This window comes from Guillardia theta (assembly GCF_000315625.1).
Source record: "Guillardia theta CCMP2712 unplaced genomic scaffold GUITHscaffold_236, whole genome shotgun sequence".
Lineage (NCBI taxonomy): Eukaryota > Cryptophyceae > Pyrenomonadales > Geminigeraceae > Guillardia > Guillardia theta.
Window position 1 is genome coordinate 15176 of NW_005434440.1, and position 24978 is coordinate 40153.

Consider the following 24978-nt stretch of genomic DNA (forward strand, 5'->3'; position numbering starts at 1 on the left):
ATGCTGATGATGTTACAGGCGAGAAGCATCAACAAACTACAACAATCAAAGTGTTATTCCTGGCAATTTCACTCTCACCCTCTTTGATGTGAACAACAAATCAGTGGAGAGCTCTATTATCGTGGGTCCAGCACTAACAGCCAAGTATCTTGACGTGGAACTCAATTTCTCCGACTCCCGATCATCCTCGTTTTCGAATCTCACATTCGCTTTCACCTTGTTGAGATCTTTCAGTTTTTCGGACAAGCTTATGATAGTTCTTCCACCGGGGTTTGCGGTATTGCCGCAGATTGGCTGCACTTTTGTTGTGAATAATGCGTTTCCGTCAGTTTGCTCCGTCTTCAATAAGAAACTGATCAATGACACGAAACTCTTCGTCGGCCTTGAGTTGAGAAGCTTTGGAAATCTCAGCTCAGGACAGAGTTTTTCTCTTACTCTCAGCAACGTTCTGAATCCTAAGGCAGGGAGACAATTGACTGGTCCCTTCCTGCTCATGACAACTGATGGTGTTTGCAGCATAGCATCACTTCAGTCTTGCTACTCGACCATCCTGTCAAACTACCGGGCAAACAAGGACTATCAAATTGTTGAAGGAATGATGTCAGGAACCATCAGTCTCTCTCAATCCCTAGCCGGAGACCAAGTTCAGCTGTCAGTCGACCTGACAACTCGCAACCCATTCCCAGCAGGGGGGAGTGTAGTAGTCAAACTCGCTCCAGATTTTTTTGCGGTTGAAGGAGTGCGGTACTGTTCTTCTTTGTTGTTGAACGGAGTCTGCAACAACCCATGCCATGACGGCATCAACTGCGCCGTCGGCTTGAAAGCTGATGTTCAAGTCTTCTCTGCAGATTCAGGGCGTGAGGTGGTGCTTGTCAACAGTATGCAACCAACTCTTTTCACCGATTCCGGACTTGTGTTTCTGCCAGGTCTGCAAGACTTGGGGGCAACGGATGCCTTGTACGTTCCCGGGTTCGAAGGGGTTAGGATAGCTTTCAATATCTCTTCCATTCGAACGAGACAGGTTTCTGGTCGCGCAGGTCTGTTTGACATCTTCACGAGAGACGCCAACGGAATGAATGTTGACCGATTGACTGACTACGCCGACTCCTCATTGTTTCAGCCCAACTCTCTACTGTCAGTCGAAGTTGCTCCTCTCAGCCTTGCCGCGGGTCTTGTCACTGCCTTGTACGTTCGCTTCGAAAATTTCAATCCGATCCCTCAAGACGGCAGCATTGAGATCGGCCTGCCTCAGAGCTTTGCCTTGAGTGATGTCCGCATTCCTAACGGAGTCTTTCCAGACTCGTCTGGCATGAAGTATCTCAACGGAAACATCAATATCTCACACGTCAACCAGACCTCAGTCGTTCTTTCGCTCGTCCACCTCAACGAGTCGATAGCTTCCAACACCAATGTCAGATTGTTCTTGCAAGACATTCATAACCCTCTAGAACAAGGATTGTATTCCATGCCAAAAGTGAGAACCAAGTCCTCAGCCAACCTTGTCATCGATCAAGATCTCCAGGTGCTTGCAAACTCAATCCTCCCTGCTGTGATGCAGTCTGCAACGCTGTATCAACCTGCTGGTCCTGTAGTTGGCATTGGTCAAGATCAAAAACTCAATTTTGTTGCTCGAACTCTTATCAACGGTCATGTCAAAATATCGTTCCCCCCTTCATTCATATTTGCTATCAAAACCGTCCCCGTCAAGGAGATCAAGAAGGATGGTCTTACCCATTGCAGTAACAACTGTCAACTTTCAGCAGCTGTTACACCCTCTAACGTTGAGCTCTTACGAGTGCAAGGTGTCATACCATTCTCAGTGTTTGCTGACAGGGTGCAGACTGTAACGGTTTATGGATCAGGTTTCTCGTCTCAACTTGGACCAGTGATACCTGTCTTGGGTGGCGAAGTACTCCAGGTCATGTCAATGACGGACGTACGAATGCTGGTCCAGATCACTTGCCCTGCTAGTTCCTACTGCCAGATTCAATCTTCAGACAAAAGAATGTTGTCAATCGAATTGAGCTACACCACAGAGAAAAACTTGACGCTTTTCACCGCTGACAAGGTCAACATTACCTTATACAAACCAGTGGCTGGTGCATGTCCAAACAACTGTGGAGGGTCGAAGAGAGGTGTTTGTACAACATCTGTTTGCACCTGTTTCTATCCTTTCACAGGGATCGATTGCAGCACTGCTCCTTTCATTCGCAGTGTTTCACCGAATTTCGCCAGTTCTTCGGGAGGCTCCGTCGTTGAGCTCTCAGTCACAAGTCCTTATCCTCTTTCCGACCTGGGCAGGAGCTACAGGTGCATCTTTGACACTAGGATTGTGACGGCTGTATACAACAGCGCAAGGCAAAGCTTGACGTGCACAGTTCCTCCTATGACGAACAATGATGCAATCCTCATAGATATTTCGATCGATCAAGGCTTGACATGTGAGGTCGAGGGCTGCTGTTTCACCTCAGACCCTTGCTTCATCGGCGCCTTGTCGGGTCGACCACTGTCATTCAGCTATTATGATGCTGCAGCTGTACCAACAGTGGGCTATCTTGAAGTAGACGCTTCGTTCCATGCTCACATCTTCACGCATGGGTCTCATGCCGGGTCTGATCTGCCTCATGCGCATATCGTACATGTCGCAGACCTTGTGAGTGGTACAGTGCAGGACGCCACGAGGTTTGGGTTCCACCTGGAGCCAGGAAAGGACTGCGGTCAAGATGCAGGCTGCGTGGGGTTCACGGTAGTCTTCCAAGGAAGCGACTTCGAGCAAACAGCAGAGATCCTGAGCTACTCGCACACAGACAAGTATGCCACCATCTCGGAGATTGCCATCGCTCCAACGTCTGGCTTCACTTACACCATCGGCCAGTACCTCGTCGCTCGATCCCTCACCGTCGATCGCTCGTGTGCGTGCGAGCGAGGCAGCTTTGACTGTCACTGCTACAGCCGCACCGGCTACCACGACCACGTCTTGATTCATAGACACCTGACCTCACCTCCTCACGTGCACATGATTCACCTCGCTACCCCCGCCATCGGCACTCCTCCACCCCTTGCAAACTTGAGTCAAACCAAAGAGATGGATGAATCGATCGCGAGACTCTTTGCCGGTGGTCCCTATGACATTGTTCCATGGCAGTTCGTTCAGGGGCTGACCGACTTCAGTATCCTCGAAGAGGACATGATCAGATCAGACGGCTACGACGTTGAGTTCAAATTGCCCTTCAACGTGACCTCTGCGACTGACATTGATGTTACCTTTGACAGCTCCAACCTGATCATGATGCGGCAGAGCTCGGGGCCGTCGGGAGTCTTTCAAGTTCGTACGATGGATTACTCAAGGCAGACGGCATGCCTTAAGTCTGCTCGAGCTTGCAACACTGTGGTGGAGCGAGGCTTGTTGGTTTCGTCTGTGTTGGTCACTCCTGGCACTTTGACGCTCTCAGTTGCTGCTTCGGTTCAAACTGCCGCAAGTCGGTGTGATCTTCTTTTCAGCTTCAAACTTCAGAATCAAATTCCTAGCGCAAACGGGAAACCAGGACACTTGGAAATCTTCTTGCCAAAGGTGGTCAAAGTGGACAGAACGAGCTCGGTTTCAAGGTGTGGTAGCGTGGCTTGTGACAGTTCTGACTCTGTCCCTTACTACTTCTCTCTTGTCCAGTGTAGCTCTCCAAACTATGCCAGCGCAGAGCCATGCAAGGCCGCGTCAAACTACATGCTGGCATCCAAGTATCCAGACTTGTTCAGTGACAGTCAGATTGTCCTTGTGGAGCTTGACAGCGCCTTGCCCGTCAACGAGGCTCTCACGTTCAAGCTGTTCAACGTCGTTCTACCCCCGTTCTCAGGGCAAACTGACCCCTTCTACATGCGATCTACGGTTGCAGATGGCAGTGTGGTGGACTCCGGAATGGCTTCAGGTATCAGCATTGAGCCTCAGGCATTTCTTTCAGCAGACCTTCAGCACAGTGACGAGACTGTCTTAGCTCTCAGCAGCTTTGTGATCAATTTTGTTCCCATCGTTCCTTTGTCGTCTGGCTCATCTTGCAAGATAGAATTTCCGTCAAACTTTGACATTGCTAACATTCAAATTTCTGTTGGGAATATTTCCTCTCAGAATTTCAGCCTCGTCAACAGAAGCGCGACCTTCACATGCGCGTCTGCTCACATTGTTGTTGAGAACGTGAGGAATCCGGACAATGTGGGCTTGAGTGGGAGGGTGAGGGTGTCAACTTTGGTACAGGAGGGAAGTGCTTACGAGCTACAATCGTTTCTGTCGCAACCTCTGAGTGTAAGAGAAGCTCATTTTGACAACGTCATGATCGATCTGACCGACTCGTTCACATCTGCCGTGTCAACCATCAAGATTTCATTGAAATCTCCCATCTCTCTCAATCATGCGACGAGCTTGAGGATCTCTTTCCCTTCTGGGTTTTCAATCAGATGCAGGAGAGACATCGGTAGCTTGACGTTTCAAGATGGTTGTGAGACGCCATTTGAAGCGTTTGACTCCAACGGAAAGAACTGTACCGGAAGGCATTGTACCAGCTGCCCGATTGCCTATATCATCGCACAGATTCCTTCCTGTGTGTCGAACTCCTTGTTTGTTGCCAACTTCTCCATTCCAGATCTTGTCAACCCAGACTTTGATGGAAGGTTGGAGGGATTTTCGCCAAGCTTGGAGAAGCAGGGGAGTGTGTTAGTCGTGAGTACGGGCATGCCAATACCCAACCTGTTCCTCTATCCCCGGAAACTTCTGTCTAACATCAGTTTGACTCCGCCTTACGCGGGAAGTGAATCAGTGTTGAACTTGTTTGTAAACAATTCTGATGGAAACATTACAGATCCTTTCCTTGTGCTCGACATCCCAGCGTTCTTTGAGTTTGATCGTAACGCTGTTCATATAATGATCAACGGAAATTCTTGCACTTGCATGCGAGCAACCAACGAAGGGTGCTGTCAGTATGGGCGAAGTTTTTACCTACGCCCCACGATCAGGCTGCCTCCTGCGCTCTCTTACAACCTGACGATCACGGGGGTGAAGAATCGTTTGACGGCAGGCAGCGCCACTTTTACCTTGCGGTCTGCAAACGACTCAAAGACGATGAAATTCACGAGTCAAGCTCTGATCGACACATTCATAGATCCATACCCCTTGTCAAACAGCTCAGTCAAGCCTTTTCTGCGCGAAGTTGTCAAAATCCAACCGAATGGAGCGTCTGAGGGAGTGTACATTGCTACTGGCGAGTTTCACGCTGGGTCAATAATGATGTTGAATGTGAGTTTTCAAGCCATACCAGGACATGCGTTCTCTAACCTGAGCATCGCGTTTGACCAGGGCTTCAACTTGGATGAAGCTCAAGTTCAGTTGGAGCCTGGGATTCGGGACTATGTGAGCAGTTCAAACACCACCGGCAATGACCTTCTCTGTATTTCTCTTCCCCTCGAATTCGCTTCACAGTATCAACTGTGTAGAGCACGAGACGTACCAGCAATCAACCTTGACTTGACAGGCGCTTCCAGCAGACTCCCTGCAGTCATAGAGTTTCAGATCTCTGGGATCAGAGCTCCGACCAGCCGACAGGGAGAGTTGATGGACTTGAGGATCCAGACCATCTCATCACGTGGGTTTGTGGTGGACGAGGGTCGCTCACACAAGTACATCTTGAAGCCCGGGACTCTTAGAGACGTTGAGATCAAGATGATTCCCTCTATTCGATCTCCTTTCCCTGCCGTGAATCAAACCATGTACCTCAATGTCTCCTTTGCCTTCTCTACTGAATTCTACCCGGAAAGTGAAGTTGCTCTTAACTTCGGTCTAGGACTGCGGCAGAATTTTGATTTTGTGGGCATGGGAATACCGGATTACTTGAACGTGTCGGAAGGGAGTAATTTTGAGTTCATTGCAATGGAGGGAGTAGATGTTCCTACCAAGACAGTGAGAGCGTACAATGCAGATGTCAACTTTAGCAGTGGTAACTTGAGCTTCTCTGTATCCTTCAACAGCCACTTTGATCCAGGAGACAGGATTTGGTTTGTCCTCTCCAACATTCGGAGGATTGATTCGAACAGTACTGGCAATGAAACTGTCAGCAGTGACGCGACCGTTACTCTCGTGGCCAAGAACCGCTCATGCACTGATCCATCATGTTATCTTGAATCAGCAGTGAGCAACATCACCTTCTACAACTTCAATCAGACTTCTGCATGCTCAACGGGCACGTTAGACAGCACGAGCTTTGTTGCCTGGTCGCAGAGCTTGACCAGTCAGCTTGACTGTCAGAGCAGCTTTAGCGCAATGACACCAGTTGCTCCATCAGACATTACACTAAAAGTTGTCTCAAATTTGACGATGTCAATCTCTTGGAAAAATCCAACCCCGGATTATTCTACAAATCAAGATTACTTCTTTCTGGGCTATGAGTTTTTGATTCGACTCTTTACAGGGCAATCGACCTTGTTCACTGAGACCAGGAGTCATCAGTGTTGTGCCGGCTATACTGAATGTTGCCAATTCAATCAGCTAGATTACAATCCAGCAAACAAGACGAGCAATCTTAATGGGAAAGGAATTGGGGTAAGCATAAGAATCAAGAATGCCTTCGGGTTCGGCCCCTACAGCAGCGAACAAACTTCAGTCATCGTCGGAGCTCCATCGGCACCCTCTCTCACAACAGTCATCATGGGCACCAACCTTATCTTGAACATAACGAGACCACAAGATATGGGGGTAGGTGTCAATGTCGACCCTTCGAACAGCTTGGCAGCTCTCGCCTACTATGAGATCCAGTACAAGCTCAGTGATTCAAACAAGTGGCTGCTTCTAACAGAAACTGCAAACACCATCATCGTATGGAACCTCTTTGTTGAATTCTTGGAAGGAAAGAGTTATGTGTTCCGAGTGAGAGCTTACAATCGGATCTCTCCCGGAGACTGGCTTGAGCTCACAGAGCCCCTTCTGATTACGGGCGTCCCCGATGCTCCGATAATCAGAGATGTAGAGATGAGATGGCTGCAACTCAAGGTGACCATGAGCAACCCAGTGGTCAACGCTAGCAACACAAGTTATGACGTACTAGAAGCTCAAGTCATCCAGCTCACTGAGAGCAACTTTGAAGCTTGCTGCAACAGTGAACCCTGGAAGGACTGCAGTGCGAGAATATCGAATGTCAGTTACGCCACCACACACAACTTCACTGTCAGTGTTGCTCAAGGGACCCTCGCTCGTCTTGGCTCGACAGACCTTTATGTATTCAATGCAACTGCTGTTGAGTTCAGAAAGGCGTATAGGTACAAGGCCAGAACTCGCAGCGTGGTGGGATGGAGCACCTGGTCTGAATGGTCCCCAGCAGTTCAGATGCAATCGAATCGACTGCCCTCGGTGTCGGCACCTGCAGCAGAGTACAAGGAAGCGATGAAGGCCTCGATCTCATGGCAAGTGAACGACTCTTTGACTAGAGATTACATCTTCAAAGTCACGCAACGGCATCTACCTTCTTATCCCTTCGCGGGAGTCAGTGATGCCTCGCAAGTCCAGGACGTTTCGACGCCTTCGGAGTACCTGAAACCAGACACGCCTGGATTTCAGTCGCTCAGGTCATGGAACGCGACCGATATAGAGCATTTTGACTCGGACGGCCAACATTACGTCATTGTTGCTAGTTACAACTCACAGAAAGCCTCCAACCCTGGCGCTACAATAATATACCGTAAGAGAATGGCTTGGAGCCTATTTGAAGGCGAATGCCGCGGCGACGCGTATCATTATTGCAATCATTTCAAGGCCAACAAGGAACTGTTTCCTAATGACATCACGTTTGCAGGCAATCTCTCCATCCATCAAGTTCTGTCGACCTTTGGAACCACTCGCATCAAGGTCGTCAAGGTAACGGAAGAGGAAAACAAAGTCTTTCTCTTCACAATCAACGAAAGAAAGCCTTCTGGTTATATCTGTGTAGATGACATGACCGGAAGGCCCGTGAATGGTACCTGGGACGCAACTGTATCGTGCAATCACAGCATGGCTGGTTCTTGTGCATTTCCAAATCAGACTTGCCTAGCAAATCCTACCTTACCAATGGTGGCAGGACATGAAGTGATGGTGTACTCATTTCGTAGTGATGGATACTTTCATTATCAGCAGACATTAGATCTCAAAGCTGTCAGTGATGTGAAGCAAACTTATGAATGCAACTCAACAATGGTAATCTTCGCAAAGACAAGTGACAACGTAGAGATATACAAGTGGAGCAAAGCTGATCAGTCCTTCGTACCCTTCCAGATCATCTCATCGGATGGAAGTCGAGCGGTTGAGACCTATAGAGATGAACACGATTCGCTCTGGATGTTCATCTCCCACACCTTGGCTGCAGACCTTCTGCAAAATGTTTACAAGTGGCACAATTGCTCCTTCATAGCAAACAACTCGATCCCTGACATCAACGATGGGGACTGTTTGCATTCTGTCAGGATTGAATCTCGAGATCTTTTCATCAAGTGTTCTGGTCAAAATATTTCTGTTCTTGATATATCCAAACCAAACATGGCGCTTATACAACACATAGAATTTGAAGGCCAGGTGCAGGTTCAACCGTTCTCTATGCTCAACGGCAACGCAGTCAATTACTTCTGCCTGGTTGCTTGCAGAGGTTCATATCATTCAGTGCTGATCAAATGGGAAAAAACAGTTGCCAGCACTGGAGTTGTGTTGTTTGAAGGATTTGTGGCTTTCCGATATCTTTACACGGCAAACCCTCAGCGGTGGACTGTCTTCAAAGTTGACAGCAGCTTGTTTGCAGCTGTTGCTACCATGACTCATTACGAGGCGACCAATGAGCGATCCTCGCAAGTTCTACTCGGCTGTCAACATTCAGATGTTCAGTACACGTCTGCAGACTCTTGTTGTGCCAAAGCCGGTTCATTCTGCATCGCACAAGGTTCCTCATACTTTGATATCTTGTGGAATGGAACTGCTTCTTTTGTGCCTGTCTTTCAGCTCTCTCAATATTATTGGCCGACTTACGACATTCAAGAATCTTTTGCGTGAGTGATTGTTTCCCTTTATTTGAAAACCTTGACTTTGTTTTCAGGTGTAATATGCACACTGAAATCAACTTGACCTGGGCATCGGCTGGACCATCATACGATATGTTTGGCGACAAGACCATCGTCTCCATTCAATCTTACAACTTTTACGGTCTCGGTCAAAAATCGACAACAGTCGACGTGAGGGGAATAGAGCCGCCAGCGCCTCCTTCACGTTTGGTTGTTGCTAACGGGGATGCAAAGACTCTGGAGATTTCCTGGACTGCTCCGTTAAGTGATGGTGAAATCAGGCCCGACGAAAGACGATCAGATCCGAGCAAAAGGATAATCGACAAATATTATGTTGTGCTCTACCATTCAGACTGCAATTCAGTCAATCAGCTTTCAGTTCCGGCGTATGAGGCGTTTGTTGATTCAAACACTTTTAGTCGCACTGTAACTGATAGAAACTTCGTGACTGGTGACCAATACTGCGTTCAAGTACAGGCTGCGAACCTGCTGGGATTTAGCGAAAAGATTGACAAGCTTGTGTACATGCTCAAGAAACCAGGACCTGTCGTTCGATTCGAAGCATCCAACCTTCCAGGTCCCATGTCAGTTTGTGTCTCTTGGGAGTTTCCAAGCGACGTCGGCTTTGGGCTAGCAGAAACTCCAGCAGGATTCACAGACTTTGAGATTGAATTTTTCTTATCTCCCGTCCCGGTAGCATTCTATCCCGATGGAACCTTGAACAACGCTTCTTCTGCGCAGAACTTCACTTTCACAGCCCTCGATCCGAGGAATACGACCTTGGACCGACAGCATCTAGTCAAAGGAAAACATTACTACCTCTACGCTCGCTGCAAGAACAAGGCTGGGTACTCTGATGTTACTTTTCTGACCTTCTGCGCGATTGACTTGCCAGCTCCTCCGCAACTACAATCGGCTCTTGTGAGTGGAGCGCTGTCAGTGAATGTCTCCTGGACTACACCCAACGATATAGGAGTCGGTTATGAAAGCACTTGTCCGAATGTTTCTCTGTCTTGGGTCGTGATCCAGGTGTCTGTCAACAGCAACTTCGCCCCTCTGATGATCTTCGCGGGTCGTGATCATGTCAAGCAGGAGGCTGCACAGAGTTGGGTGCTTGTTCGCGGGTTACAGAAAGCAGTCAATTATTTCTTCCGTGCGTTCTCTGACAACGTTGTCGGGTCCAGCTTACCCTCAAATGCTCTGAGCAGAAAGGCTGCGGCACCTCCATCTGCTCCCTTCATCAACAGCACAAGCAACGTCAACCCGAATGCTATTCTAGTCAACCTGCTTCTTCCTTTGGACACGGGCTACGGGGACACATCGCTTGAGATCATCTCCTATGATCTTCAGTTCTGTCCCTCGCCAGACTTTACCGGGAATGGCCTCAAACAGTTTTCATCTCCCCAACTTTCGTTTGAAGGTCAAGGCCTCGTGCCTGGCATCCTCTACTACATCCGAGCTGCTGCTGTCAGCGCAGCTGGGAGAGGAACGTGGTCACTCGCAGTGTCTCAGGTCTGTGTGGGCGTCCCGTCGGCTCCTCACATCACAACGGCCGTTGTTTCAGGCCCTCTCACCATCTCCCTCCATTGGACTCGCCCGGCGGATACAGGCGTTGGTCCTGACGCCGCGTACCCGCTCACCCAGTACGCCGTGCAAGTCTCAGCTTCTAGAAGCTTCGAGGATTATTCCGAGGTAGTCGTAGATTCTGACATGTCCCTGCTCTCTCGGGAGTTCAAGCTAACGAGTGCAAATATCTCTCTCAAGTTTGAAGCCGGGCAGGTGTACTTCTTCCGGGTAAGAGCGCACAACCTTGTTGGTGCTGGTGCTTTCTCTCAATACAGGACATGTCGTGCAGCGGATCTGCCTTCACAACCTCTTGGGTTCAGTTATGTCTTGCAGCAGGGTTACTACATCTTCTCTTGGAAGTGGCCACTTGACACAGGCACGGGAGACAACACTTACCCTCTGGTGTCGTACGTGCTTCAAGTGAACAACACCAGCTATGAGGTGTTGCCACTAAGAGAAGTCTACCGGTTGTCAACCAATCTATTAGAGCCCAACAGCCTGTACGAATTTCGAGTAGTTGCAAAGAATCTAGCAGGAAATGGCCCACCATCCGACTCTCTGTTTGATTCCTTTATCGGACCCTCGCTGCCCCCACTCAACCTGAAAGCTTTCTTGTGGTCAAGCTCCTCAATTGGCCTAGCTGTCAACCTGACCTGGTCGATGGAGTCCAGTAGGATCGCAAACAGCAGATTGAGTTTCGAGGTTCAAACGTCTTTGACTTATGACTTCCAAGCTCCTCTTGTTGAATTCACGCCCATGCTGGACAAGCTGTCTTCCTTGTTCCGCTTCACCAAGACAGGGCTGACAAGCGGAGTCATGAATTACTTCAGAGTCATTGCATTAGCCGACAACGGCTTCAGCCAACCAAGCAACATAGTCAACATTTCTGATCGCTTGATGCCAGTACTCTTGGATACCATCCCCAAGCTTATCCCATGCCATGGCAACAGTGAAATGAAAATCGTTCTCCGACATTTCGCCTTCGAGCTTGGGAGCGATAGGAGCAAGTATGGACTGACATTCGATGGCACAGCCGCGACGGTCAATGCGGTGGTGAGGCAGAGCTCAAACCTTGAGGATAACAAACCAATCTTCTCAATCCTAAGCATCACGTTGGGAGAGAGACAGACTCAGTCGGGAGGAGAAGGTCTCGTTGAATTGTTTTACAACGGTCAGAGCAAGTTGATATTTGCTGTGCCTAGAGAGATCTGCGAGGCTCCAAAGATCCAATCAGTGCTGGGCAATGGAATCACATACAATCAAACTTTGAAAACGTGGCAAGGCGCTAGATGTGGTCAAAACATAACACTTGGTTTAGCAAGATTGCAGGATGTGACGAGCATTCAATTAGCAATTATTGATAGGAATGTATCGACCTTTGTTCCCTACCTACTTTCTCCACAAACAGCAGATACCCTTGAAGGAAGAATTCATTTCCTTCAGTTCAGACTTCCCACAGCTGCATGTTCATCGACAGTCATACAGATTGAACTTCACATGTCATCCTTGAACCTCACTTGCGCTCTCTCTGTCGCTCCTGGCACAGGGCACAGTCTGCTTAGTCTTGGACCTGCTTTCATGTATGCAGGGGAGGAATCCAATGTCACCCTGGGACTGGCAAGTGAACATCATGAGACGTTGAATGTTTACTTGGAATCCGAACTTCTTGATTGCAACGTTAACCTTTCGATTCCGCTGAGGACGTCAATCCGTTGTAAAATACCCGCGATGAATGCGGTTGACTCCCAGTTGAAGCTTCTGCGGGTCGTTGACTTGCAGGCCTCAGTCGTTACAATCGGTTACATTGACCTTGTGGTTGATCCCGTGCGATTGTCTTCATTTCTGGCGTATCCTGTCAATGGTGTTGCTATCAACCATTCCCTTTCACTTTACGGTGACCCTGCAATCTTGCATCAAGACAGTCAAGATGTTCTGTTGTTCGAAGTAGCAACTACTTACAAGAAGATTTCTAGGACTTCAATCATGCATATAAACATTTCCAACAACCATTCCCAAACTTTTGCTCTCAGTGGGATGAAAGCTGAATTGATCATGCTTGGGCTGAATACCATTCGCTTCAGATTGAATGTGATCTCCATCTTGTCTTCTATGACTGAATTCGTGCCTCATGGAGTGTACGCAATCGAAATCGTTTTGTCCAGTGGTGAGAGGCTCAAAAACAAAGAAGCTTTCGTGTGGCTACCAGGACAGAAATGCGAGGTGTCGTCTGCTCCAGCTTTTGCTGTTCCAGGGTCCAACCTCTCTCTTCGCTTGAGCCTTCCATCCTGCTTGAACTGCGATCGACCTGTTCCCAAAAGCCTTTCGTCCCTATCTAACTTGACGGTCAGACTCGGTATCTCGATGGATTCTTGCTCGGACAGGCTCGGAGACTGCGAAACATATGCGGTGGGAGGATTCAATCATGGTTGGTGTGCAGTAGACAATGTCTGTCAAGCATGTGCTCTATCGTGCTTCAACGATGCCTTGTGCGGGGGTTTGACGGAAACAGTTTGTGGGTATGAGGCGTCTATAGAAGGTATCCAGCAAGCAGACAGCTTCACAGCCGTTAGCTTGAAGTACCCACTCTTAGCCATGGAAGGCATCGGTCTTGTTCGTTCGGACAAGGACTCGTGCTTCTTCTACCTTCCCGACCTAGCGAAATCACCTCAGCGACCTGTCCGTATGATGCAGGTCAAGAGACTCTCGTCTACCAGCGGAGAGATGATAGTCAGAGTTGAGAACCTACCACGAATCTTGACAGATGAAATTGTTGAGATTCGATTCGAGTCCAGTAGGCTGCTGTCAATCCTTCGAGTATCGTGGAATCCTTCTTTTTGTGATTTCCTGGTCCAGACCCCCTCTGCCTTGGGCTTGTTTGGCTTAAGGAACTTGAGCCTGTGGATGGCGGGAACTTACGTTAGCAGCTTCCTCGCTGACTTGTCATCAGACGTGAGATCAGCGATGGAGATAGTGAGTCCTCGCCGGATTTTCCAGAACCAGGTTGTTGCCCTCACAATCAAAGTGAGCAGAGCTCCGGCATTGTCTCTTGACCACCTTGAGATGTATCTGGACGGTCAAGCCATCAAAGTGTCGCATTTGAATCAGACGGACACGCCCTTGATTTCTGCGGATAACGTGTACACTGGAGAAGCAAGAGAGGCTGTTCTAGTGCTGAGAAGTACTCTTCATCAGTTGGTCGAACTTGTGCTGCCGATTACAATCGAAGGTCAAGTACAGAATCCAAGGATTCGACGGATAGTTCCCACCTCAGTACCTAGCACTGGAGGATTGCTGGAGGTGGAGATGGAGAACGTGGTCGGTTCCCATACCGAAGCATCAATTCTAGTCTATGTGCTGGTCGGCAGCCAAACTCTCCCCGTTTCAATCTCCTCAGGATCTTTGATCATCGGACTAAACTCAATGACAATGCAAGTTGTACTGCCTGATGTCTCTGACGTTTTGCTGTCTGGAACTGCAGAGCTGCAGATTGTGATGAATGAAACTTTAACTTCTCTCATTGACATCTTCGATTCCCAATGTGCCAGCATATCTGCAGTGTCACCGTCGCAGATGTCCATGGATGGAGGTACTAAAGTGACTGTTAAGCTGCAAACATTACGTCTATTCAGCAGCAGTCTTGACTTCATTGTCAATGTCGGTCTTGCCTCCATTCCAGTCACAAAGTTTGAGCAGGTGGGAACAACATGTATCTTGCAGTTTGATTCCCCGAAACAATCGTTGCAAGCCCCCGCAAACGTATCTTTGCGTATAAGTATCAACGGACTCCCTCCACGCTGTAAAGTAGAAACCGAAGTCAGAGTCTACCCGCCATCTCCGAAGCTTCTTTCGGTCTTCCCTCAGAACATCTCAGCGCTTGGAGGGGACTTGGTTTCTCTGCTCCTTGAGGACGTGGACCCGTCGGCTGTCTCAGCTGTCAGCCTTGAAGACATTTCTCTTCAGTTTCAATCGGTTCAGATCTCGAGGGCTGAGACCGTAGTCACCTTTGTTACCCCTGCTCTCATGAAGGGACCTGTACTGATGAGGTTGCTGGGCAAAGACAGCGAGTTCAGCCACATCCTCACTGTGATAGACTCAAACACAGTCAGTACAGCTGACTTGAACCCCAGCAGAGGCTCAGCGGCAGGTAACTGGTACCTGCAGGCAAGCTTTGATGTCCTCGATTCAACGTCTCTGGTCTCTGGTTGTACTTTTACAGCTTCCATGGGGCAGAGAGTGATGGAAGTCACAGACGTGCAACGGGCTTTGGCAAAGTCTGTCAACAGCGTCACTTTGACCGCTCTTGTTCCTCCCATGCCAACAGGCCAACATCATGTAAGCTTCTACAGCGTCTGCCCGAGCTCTGACCGTCCAAGGCTGACTGCTGTTGGCTACCTCAACATTGAACAAACCAATTCATTTCATGTGGACCGAGTGTTTCCTCCGCGGGTGCAATCGGGCCATGAGCCAACGCTCAATCTGCGGCTTCAGCGAGTTCCTCTTAACGCCACCGTCTCTGACTTTGACGTTGACATCGCCGGTGTTCCTTGCGTTGCTCTCGATCTGTCCCTATTCCACCTGGACTCGGCCTGGCTCAGCTGCTCCCTGCAAGAAAGTTTGCCCGTGGGCTCATGGCCTGTCAACGTGTTCTTGCTGAAAGCCTCCGAGAACCCGCAGACTTCCAACTTTCGTCTTTCAGTCGCAGGTGGGCCTCACCTCGTGCTTGCCGAGCCATCTTCCGGGCCCGCTCTTGGCGCAAATGCTGTGAGAATCCTTGCCCAGAACTTTCCTCTGACATCCATCAAGCAAGCTTTTATTTCTGTGGGGGGAAAGCCAGCCAGCCCATTCTTCTTGAGATCTGGAAGTACTTTCGAGACGGAGTTTTCTTTTGTGGTACCTCCAACCAAGTGTCAGCAGGCCTGTGAAGCTCCGGTGAAGATTATAGACATCGTGTCAGGCTCCTCAATTACTTTCAATTACCTCTATCAACCTCCTCGATTGCAAGCGTGGGGTCAACAAGTGTTCAACACTGAAGGGACAGTTGAATTTCAGCTTTCAGTGACGGGTATTCCCGAAGTCAGAAGCAAGCTTGAACTTCAGGTTGCGTTGGAGTCAAGATGGTTGCAAGATTCAGAGTTTGACCTTGTCTTCGCTCATCCTTCACTGCTCATCATCGCAGTAAAGCCCATCGGGAATCAGTTTGACGGACTAGATGTCTTGAGTGGAATCGTCCTGTCGACTCTGAATCGAGAGTTCTCAGTCGGGTTTCAGGTGGGGATTGAAAGAGGCAACATTCCCACAGTTGTCTCCGTCTGGCCTCCTCATGTGCCCAGACGTCTGCCGTCGAGGCTCGAGGTGATTGTGCGGAACTATCCTGTCTTCCCCAGCATGAGCTTCGACAACAACTACAGGGACATATCAGGACCTGTTTCTCCAGCTCTATATGTCACATCTAATATCAAGGCCAGCGTCGAATCATTCGACATTGTCCGACCTCAATTGTACAATGTCAGTGCGGTGGTTCGTGTAGTATTGCAAGTTTATTCCGCAACCTCATCAGGCTCTGTGATCAGAATCCGAGCAGGCGGCCATGACATCTTCGTTGAGGTTTCTTTCTACGATATCGGCACTCCAACGCTCCTCGAGCTGAATCGGAAGAGTGGACCTCGTAACGGCTCGCTTGTCATAGCACAACTTGGAGGCTTCAAAGTCAACGACATGAAGTCAATCTTGGTTGGAGCTGCAGACGCCAACGCGAAGGTGCAGGAAGTGTCCAGCTCGAGCTTGATCACAACCATCGCTTTCTACCTCCCACCTTTGATGGCGTCGGGTCCCATTCCTATTCGAATCTCAAGCACTGACGCAAGTCAAGCAGAGGTCAGTTTCCTTTATTCGTTGCAGCAAGTTTGCGACTACACTTGGTTCTGCGCGCAAAGTTCCCTGTTGGTGCCGGTAAGTCAAGATATTGATCAAGTCATCATTCTACTTCAGCTGACCTCTTTACAGGTGTTTGCGCCTCGATCATGTAATGCTGCCAAGTGCTTCAATCTCCGAGCAAGACAAGCCCCTGTGCTCAGCTGGGTCAGCATGACTGAAGGGCCTTCAACGGGAGGTACTCGAGTCGAGCTTCAGATCTCGAACCTTTCTGAGCCAATGAGTGATGTCTTGATTGTCTTCGGCTCCAAGTCCGCGAGGGTGCTTGAGATGATGGCAGACCCAGGGGGTAAGCTCCTTCGGATTGGTGTGATCACTCCCGTACCGGAGACAGACGGTCTCTGTACAGTCAATGTCAACTTTCTCAACCCTGGGGTTTCAAACCTTGAGTTCGCCTTCCTCTATCGACCTGTCGCCTTGCCTCCTGCCCTTGCCTCCTTCTCACCTCAGCGGTGTGTACAGGGCACCATATTCAACTTGACTCTATCCTACGAGGGATGGTCTCCTATCTTGCAAGCGGAAGAAGTCATCGCTGTCAGCCACAAGGGCACATCAACTCAGGGGCGAGTGGTAGTCTCAGACTGGGCATCCACTGTAGTCACCTTTGAATCCTTGCACTGTCCCAGCAGTGGCGATTTACTTTCAGTGGACATTATTCGAACAAGTCAGCTTCACAAACTCAATGTGACATTGACGATTGATGCAATGGACTCAAAGCTTCTTTCCTATTTCCCTTCAATTGGGCCCCTGCATCGACCGTCGCAGGTCTTCGTTCGCATTCGAAGTTTCAGTTCATCGGATTTCCAACTTGTCTTGACCAACTTGAGCAGCAGCGCTAACAGCTCTGAATCTCAGTCATCCCTTGCGAACAACGTGACATGCCGAGGGCTTTCAGCCAACCGAGTCTGCTCCATGACCTTCACCATCCCCGCGCGGTCCTCTCCTGGTACTGTTCGATTCACGCTGGTCCAGGTTCTTGGCGGGGCAATTGACTGGATTGAATGGAAATATTCACAGAGCAACGTGACTCAGATCGAGTCGATCAGTGCAACCAGCTCGTCTTCAGCTGGGGGAGACCTGATTGAGGTCGCTTTCTACGGATTTCCTCGGCTCCACACAGAGACAGAGGCAGGCGAGGACTTCTTGAGTCAAGTTCAGATCTCCTTTGGGCCTTTCAGCGGATCCCTCCAGAGCATCTCATGGAGCGAGGAGCCGAGAAGCGACAGGGACCCGCCTCGTCGCACAGTCATCAAGTTTCTCACCCCGTCTGTGTGGAAGTCGATGAACACAACCGTGACAATCTTTCAAAGCTACAACACGCAGCGCTTCGCCAGCTATCTTCATCAGTTTTACACTCCAGATGTCTTCTTGTACCAGCAGGAATGCAGTATGACAGGAGGTTGCACAGTGAAGATGAGGATCTACAACTTCTTCATTTCAAATTACAATCAAATGAAGGTGTATGTTGGCGAAAAAGAAGCAACGCTTCTTCCAGACTCTTATATGGAATCGGCGCTTGATCTGGTGGTCAACGTAACAATCCCAGCAGCAAAGTCACCAGGTCAAGTAACGATGAAAGTGTCAGACAGTCTGCTGGGGTCTTCAGCTACCACAAGTTTCCGGTACATCGCAGGCCCCGAGGTGAAGTATGCACGTATATGTTCATGTTGATTGTCTGACTGCTCTTGCAGACGAGGATGTTGACGCCTCCAACAGCCTCGGCGAATGGAGGCGGCCAGGTCGAGCTCCTCTTGCTCAACTTTCCCGAGGTGTCATCGTCGCAGGAGATCGGAATCGGGTCATCGAATGTTTCCAGCCTCAGGTTGATCTCCTCCAACGCTCGCAGAACAGTAGTCGCAGTGCTTGTACCCGTGCTTCCTGCTGGAGCTGCCTCGCTCTCCGTCTCTCTGTTCCCTCTCGATTGGTTCACCATCTTTCCAGGCGTCACTTGGGCAGCAACTGTCGTAAAAGTTTGGGAAGCTGCTACGATTGTATCGATCACTCCAAACCATGTCAAAGAAGGAGTTGAAACCATCTTGACTTTGCTGCTCCGAAACTTTCCCGACCCTTCTACTGACTTCAACGGGTCAAGTCACTTCGAGCTTGCGGTGGGTCCTTACCACGGCAAGCTTCACAACACTACTTATGACGACGCGAGTGCCAGTGAGGTTGCGTTTCTGCTGCCGCCGATGCTCAATGGGGAGTACGACCTGGTCATACGCAGAGGCAACTTGATGGCCGAGCGCAAACTCCGCGTGGTATCTGATCGACTGAAAGTCGTGCAAGTCGTCGGGAGTGAGGGATCCTCGCAAGGAGGCAACAAGGTGCTGGTGAGTGTGCTGGGGCTTGTCACCCCGACACAAGTAAGCGACCTTCAAGTCATCTTCGGAGGGCAGGAGCCAGCTCTCATAGGGAACATAATGATAGACAGGGCAGTCACCAGCTTCGAGCTCATAGCTCCTCCTTCATCGCCTGACATGGACGGAAGCAGCACGGTCGAGGTCTCGGTCGCTACCCGTCAAGAAGTCACAACCACCCTCACCTTCGAGTACATGTACGTTCATAGCCTTCAGGTGCTTCGAGCCCAGCTGAGCTCCGATGGAGGGAAGTTAATCATGACAATGAGCCAGGCGATTGACTTGAGAAGCCTCGGATATGAAATTGTAGGAACTGCTTATGTACAGGACAAGCGTCTTTTCAGCTGCAGTCAACTGTTCTCATACAGCACGGTGAATGACTTGGGGTATCAGGCTTCTTGTTTCTTCGCATCGGACGTTCTTATCGTCGTCGCTTTGGGCTGGACAACTGCAATCAAGCAGGGCTACGTTGGTACGCTCAACCATGCTGTGTCTCCGGTCAACCAGCACGCTCGGAATCTACCTGTTCAGCGGGAGTTTACAGTAGGAGACTTGTTCTTTGGCTCTCGGCCCAACAAGCTTGGAAGGCTTTATGGACCCTCGTTCGTCGGCCCTTGCGATGACTTGGAGTTCGGCATAGACCTGGAGAGCATGAGAGAACCGATGGCGGTGGAATGGAAGCTGTTGACACGGGAGCTGCAGGAGATTCCTGGAGCTCTTGTCGACCAGACGTCTCTCAACATCGTGGTTGCACCAGATGTCTTTCCGTTATCCGTCAACGATTTCTTGGTCAGGTCAAGAGTCACACTTTTAGACGGGCAGGTGCTCGACTTCCAACATCAAATATCTCGCAAACGGTTCCCAATCCCCATGGTTGACTTGCAAGTAGTTGGTTATCAGTCAGCAACCCAGCCGTTCCAAGTTATAGCCGACGCAAGAGACTCTACGTGCCTTCAAGTCTCCCTAGGTGAGCCATCGACCCCTAGCTTGATGTTGTTAGTTGACTTCTGTGCGCAGGGATACCTGTTCAGAGCTCCGCCATGCAGTACGAGTGGTATCAAATGACCGGGCAGGTCTGGTCGTTGATCAGTGGACAGACTGGCTACCGGCTGCAAGCTGAAGGTGCAAATAGAGTGAAGTTGAAACTGACTCCAATGGTCGACCCCTCAGCGTCGATCCAAGTAGAAGCATTCCTTCCCCCCAACAGAACTAGAACGATTGTGAAGCTGCTTGGGGGCAATCGCATGATCTCGCCAACTGAGCAAGTCGTCTTACAAGCTCTTGTGTCGACCTCGAGCTTGTTTGGAGCAGTTCGATACCGATGGCAGTGCTGGAGTGGTGGAGAAACCTGCAGGCAATCAGATGGCAAGATGTTGATGCTTGGAGATAGCTTGAACTTGACGGTGGAGGGAGGGACGTTGGTGGCTGGAAGGCTCTACTCATTCCATGTCATCGCATTCTCAGCTTTTGACTTTGCGTCTGCTACCACAGACATTGTCGTTGGAGCAGGTGAGGTAGGCATGACGACAATCAGTATGTTCCAGAGCTTCAGAGAGGTGGACTGCTTTGAGGAGGTACTGGGAGGCACCGACCTTGTCGTACATGCAGTCAGCACAATCCCAACTGCAAATGAGCAGCTTTCCTGGACATTCAACAGTACCTTCCCATACTCGAGCACAAGCTCCATCGAGGTGCAAGGCAATAACCAACTCGTCGTAGCTGGAACCTCCCTGGGTTTGTTCTCAGCAACAAGCGTCGTCTTTGCCTCTGATCCTCTCACAAGTTCAACCTCTTGGTGCAAGCTGACGGTGGTTCCTCCTCCTAACAGCGGTCGCTGCTGGCTTCGCTTTCTTTCTGCTGTCCAGCAGCCCTTCAACGCTGCCTTGCGATGCGAAGGGTATGAGGGAGGGCTGGTGGGCGGGTTGAGCTACTGGTATGAGCTGTCAGTGGAAAACAATATTTATTTCTCTTTGAGGGTGAAGAAGAGCGAGCAGCAGGTCATTCTTCCAAGCGGAGCACTGAACCTTTCTGTGCATGTGGAAGATGAAACAGGAGCTTTCTCTCGATTCTACTTGCCGTCTACAAAGGTTCCCTTCAGCTCTGTGACTCTAGAGCACGTGCTCGCCCTCAAAGCTAGAGTCCAACAGTCAGGGCGAGCTGACATCCTGTGGGCGGGTGCGCTAGCGGTAAAGTCGAACCTTGGGAGTGAGAACGCGGCTCTTGGACAGCAGCTCTTTTCTCAGCTTTTCCCGGTCATGCTTGAAATATACCAGGCACAGCAGCCCTCGCTAGATTCCACTTTGCAAATACTTCAGGTCTTGACTGTGCTCACTCAACCCCCAGCACAACTTGACTTGAGCAACGTGTCGTCATGTGTTGAGCTGATTCAGAGTGTCCTGTCAACGATAGAACAGCTGGGAGAAAGGGAGGTGGACAGGAGGCAGTTGGAGCAGCTGGTGGTGCTAGTAGATCAGATCTCGGCGAGCGTCTCTTCGCTTCAGTTGGATCGCACAGGTGGGTCGACCATCGCCAGGCTGTGGTGGTCAAGTCAAATGCGACTCATCGACTCCCTCGCCTCGGTGAGTTTGCGGTTGACACGCACGTCAGGGGTCGACCAGGCCCTTCACCTGACGCAGGTGTCCATGCTCCTACAGCCCGTCAAAGTGGCCGCGCTCTTGGCTGGCCCTCTCGTTCTCTCGCTTTCCAACCAGCACGTCGCATTTGCTCTTGCTCCAGCAGTGCTGTCGGACATTACGGTACAGGAGGAGGCAGCTCGATACGTTGTCGTGAGCTTGTTTGTGTCTGCTCCCTCCTACACTGCAGAGTTTCTCCTCCTCTCTCAAGCTGTCAGCCTCGCTCTCTCCTCCTGGCCTGATGGTTCCCTCGCCAACCGCCTGCTGACCGCAGGGATCAGAGTAGACATCGTCTTCTCCGTCCCGAGCCAACTCCAGCGGGACTCTAGCAGGAGCGGAGTGATGTGCATGGTGTGGCAGGTAGCGAGCGGGAGCTGGGAAGAGGGATGCAGACTGGACGCTATCCTCCAGCTGTATGACGATGCAGGCGCAGTCATTGAGGGGAGAGAAAATGCTGTTTGCGTCTGCCCGTCGCTCGCGACTGTCGCCATCGGGTATCGCTTGCAAGAGAATAAGTTTATCTCCCCCACACCTGAGTGGGGGGACGTTCTGGTCGTGAGGGCCGGTGAGAGCCTTTCGCTCCTCCTTCGCTTCGCCGTCGCTGAGGGATCTACAGCAACTGCTGCCTCTCGCCTCCCCTCCTCTCCTCCTTCCTTCCAGCCTTTGACCGCGGGGATTATGCGCCATGGCCCAAACAACTCGACCGAGCTGAACCTGACGTGGGTGCCGATGGTGGAGGGGAGGGAGAGGCTGGTGCTGGAGCTCTGGGTGGACGGGAGGAAGAGCGACGAGCGATGGTTGTCTGTACAGGTTCTCTTCTGCGAGCACTGGGCGATGGAGGGAGAGACGCTGGAAGACGTGGCGAGACTGTATGGGACCAGCTGGCAGGCCTTGTTTGCCATCAACCCAGGCTTGTCATCAGTGCGAGGAGCGCTGAGGATCAAGGCAGGGTCAGCGGGAGAGCGAGGGTCCATGTGGGAGTGCAGGGAGGGACAAGAATGCGTGAAGAGGACAGCAAGGGGGTTGTTGGAGCCAAACGTGCTGCGGGTGGGGGTGAGGCTGGCTGTTGGGAGCCTTGGGTCAAGAGAGGAGCTCCTGTCGTACCTGCGCAGACTGGGAGGGAGTCTACATCAGACCGTCTTGATGAGCCCTCGAAGAATCCCTCTCATCTCCTCCAACCCGCTCGTCGCAAACTTCTCGAAAGTGCACGGAGACGGCAGGTTGTGTGTAGTCGCAATGTTTGCTGATAGCTGCCCTGCAAGTCAATGACAACTATAAGTCGCAGCAGTAAAATATAGTAAAGTGTTCAACATGTTGACATTTTTCCAAACATTCAATTCATCTCGAACGTCGCCCTGTCTCTTGTCCGAGCGAGCATGACGGTAACTTCCCGCGTTTCCCCTCGCTTTCAATAGATCCATCGTACCAGCTCCTTCACCCCCTGACCCTCAAGACAGTTCACCCGGAAGCTCTCGCCTCCGTTGATCACATGTAACGGCAGGATATAAACCTCGTCTTCCTCCGCCATCTTCTTCAGCTCCTCTTCCACACATGCCTTCACCTCCTCACACTGATCCGTCACCTCGCTCTCCTCGGCAAGATCGATGTGCGTTACTACGAGCAACACGCTCGCTCCCAGATGATGGGGTGGCACTTCCTACATGGTATGTTTCATCTGCATCTGATAGCTTCTCTCCTTGTTACACCCGGCCATTCTTTCTCTCTTTCTTGCTGAGAGTACCTCTGAAGGTATGTACAGCACATGGTTACCGCATCTCATGAAGAGCTGAGACGAGCCAACAGGTTAAAAGAGAAAGAGTCAATCAGATTTCAGCTAGTTCGTAGCTGCTGCTGGCTGATCTCCGTACTAGTAGATCTTGTAGATGCTCGTCGCGCTCGAGCGACACATCGGGCATGGCCTCGACGTCGCTCCCTCCTTGCAGTCCTCGCACAGACACTTGTGACCGCAGGGGATCAGCGCCCAATCAGCTCTTCGCTCCATGCAGACGACGCATCGCTGCCCGCGATCTTCGACGGCTTCGTCGTACTGCTCCTGAAGCAGCTGCTCTAGCTGGCTGAAGCTTGGTCGCTCGGTCTTCTTCTCCTTCCAGCATTTTTGCATGATCAAATAAACTTTAGGCGGACATGCTGAAGGAGCCGCTAGTCGCTCGCCTTCCAGCACCTTCGAACCCACCTGAGGGTCTTCAGTGATAGTCCCATAAGGGACTTTGCCGTAGGTCCAGACCTCCCACATGGTCACCCCGAACGCCCACACGTCGCTCTTCTCCGAGTAATGCCTCCTCTCGATGCTCTCCGGCGCCATCCACCGCACGGGTCGAGCCGTCGAGCCTGCCGTGCTCACGCTCCCGGCCCTACTCTCCCCGTACCCGCGCGAGGCCATGATGGACAGCCCGTAGTCGGCTATCTTGACGCTGACAGCCAGGTGATCCTCCGGGTCCAGGCTGAACACAAGCACGTTCCTCGCCGCCAGGTCCCGATGCACGACCTCATGCAGCGACAGCTGCACCATCCCGTCGCAGATCTGCCTGACCACCTGCAGCTGCACCAGCAGACTCATCGTCTCCTCTGCCTCGGCGTAGTTGGACAAGATCCCATCGAGAGAGTCCTTGGAAGCGAACTCAGTCACCAGGCAGTAGTCGCCGGAGCTCGGCTCGATGCTGGTGGCGAGGAGGCGAAGGAGGTTGGGGTGACGGCCCAGCTGGTGGAAGATCGTCACCTCCTGCTCGAACTCTTCTCTCCTCCCAGTTGGTCCGCTGCCTCGGATTCGCTGGATTGCCACGTCAGCGCTGCTGCCATGCGGCTGCTGCCACCGAGCCCTGTAGACGAGCTTGAAGGAGCCTGAGCCGATCTGCTGCAGGCCCGTGAAGGACTCGAAGTTGCACGATGGGAATGGATCAAGCTAAAGAGAAAGGTTCACCATGTCATCGATGCCTGCATCCATACTATCGACAGCAACCGTCAGCTCCGATGTAAAGGGGTTCCGAAGTTCCACTCAAAGCTATCACATACCTCGTCGTAGTTGAACCATCCTATAGACTTGGCGCACTGAGTCAACCAGTCACTAAACAAACAAGACCACTATCAACCAACTGTTGGAAACACAATGAACTTACATTCTATGAGCATAGGAATAGAACGTTGAAGCCAAAACAAGAACACTCGGCCTCTCAGTCTCTCACTCGTGGAGCTACTAAACCCGAGCGATCGCCTGGTCTGAGGGTCAAAGGAATATTTTCCCTATCACCTCAGCTGGCAGGACCGAAAGTCAACACTCGCACAGGCCTTGTAGTGCAGAGAGGTCTTGCAGCGAAATGATGAAAGCACCAGCTGATTGCAAGCTGACAGCTGCTTTGTGGTATCCAGCCGGTAGCGTAGAGAGACGTGGGCCATGGCGGGCAGACAAGTGATTTGTG

General features: G+C 50.8%; 2 protein-coding genes across 2 annotated transcripts in view; one reads left to right on the forward strand and one right to left on the reverse strand.

Annotated features, from left to right (window-relative positions):
• Positions 1 to 22813, forward strand: part of GUITHDRAFT_121520 (hypothetical protein) — a gene marked incomplete at both ends in the record, with an annotated part of 33778 nt that extends 10965 nt beyond the window's left edge. The window contains 4 exons of the mRNA XM_005819234.1: positions 19 to 9045; positions 9093 to 18195; positions 18246 to 19878; positions 19929 to 22813. Of these exons, the coding sequence (XP_005819291.1) occupies positions 19 to 9045; positions 9093 to 18195; positions 18246 to 19878; positions 19929 to 22813 (22648 nt within the window). The remainder of the gene's footprint in view (positions 1 to 18; positions 9046 to 9092; positions 18196 to 18245; positions 19879 to 19928) is intronic.
• Positions 22814 to 23612: 799 nt separating this feature from the next.
• On the reverse strand, positions 23613 to 24431 carry GUITHDRAFT_62594 (hypothetical protein; the record flags this gene model as incomplete). Its single annotated transcript, XM_005819235.1, has 1 exon — positions 23613 to 24431. A coding segment is annotated over one exon (819 nt), but the record flags the coding sequence as incomplete, so codon positions are not given.
• Positions 24432 to 24978: the final 547 nt, after the last annotated feature.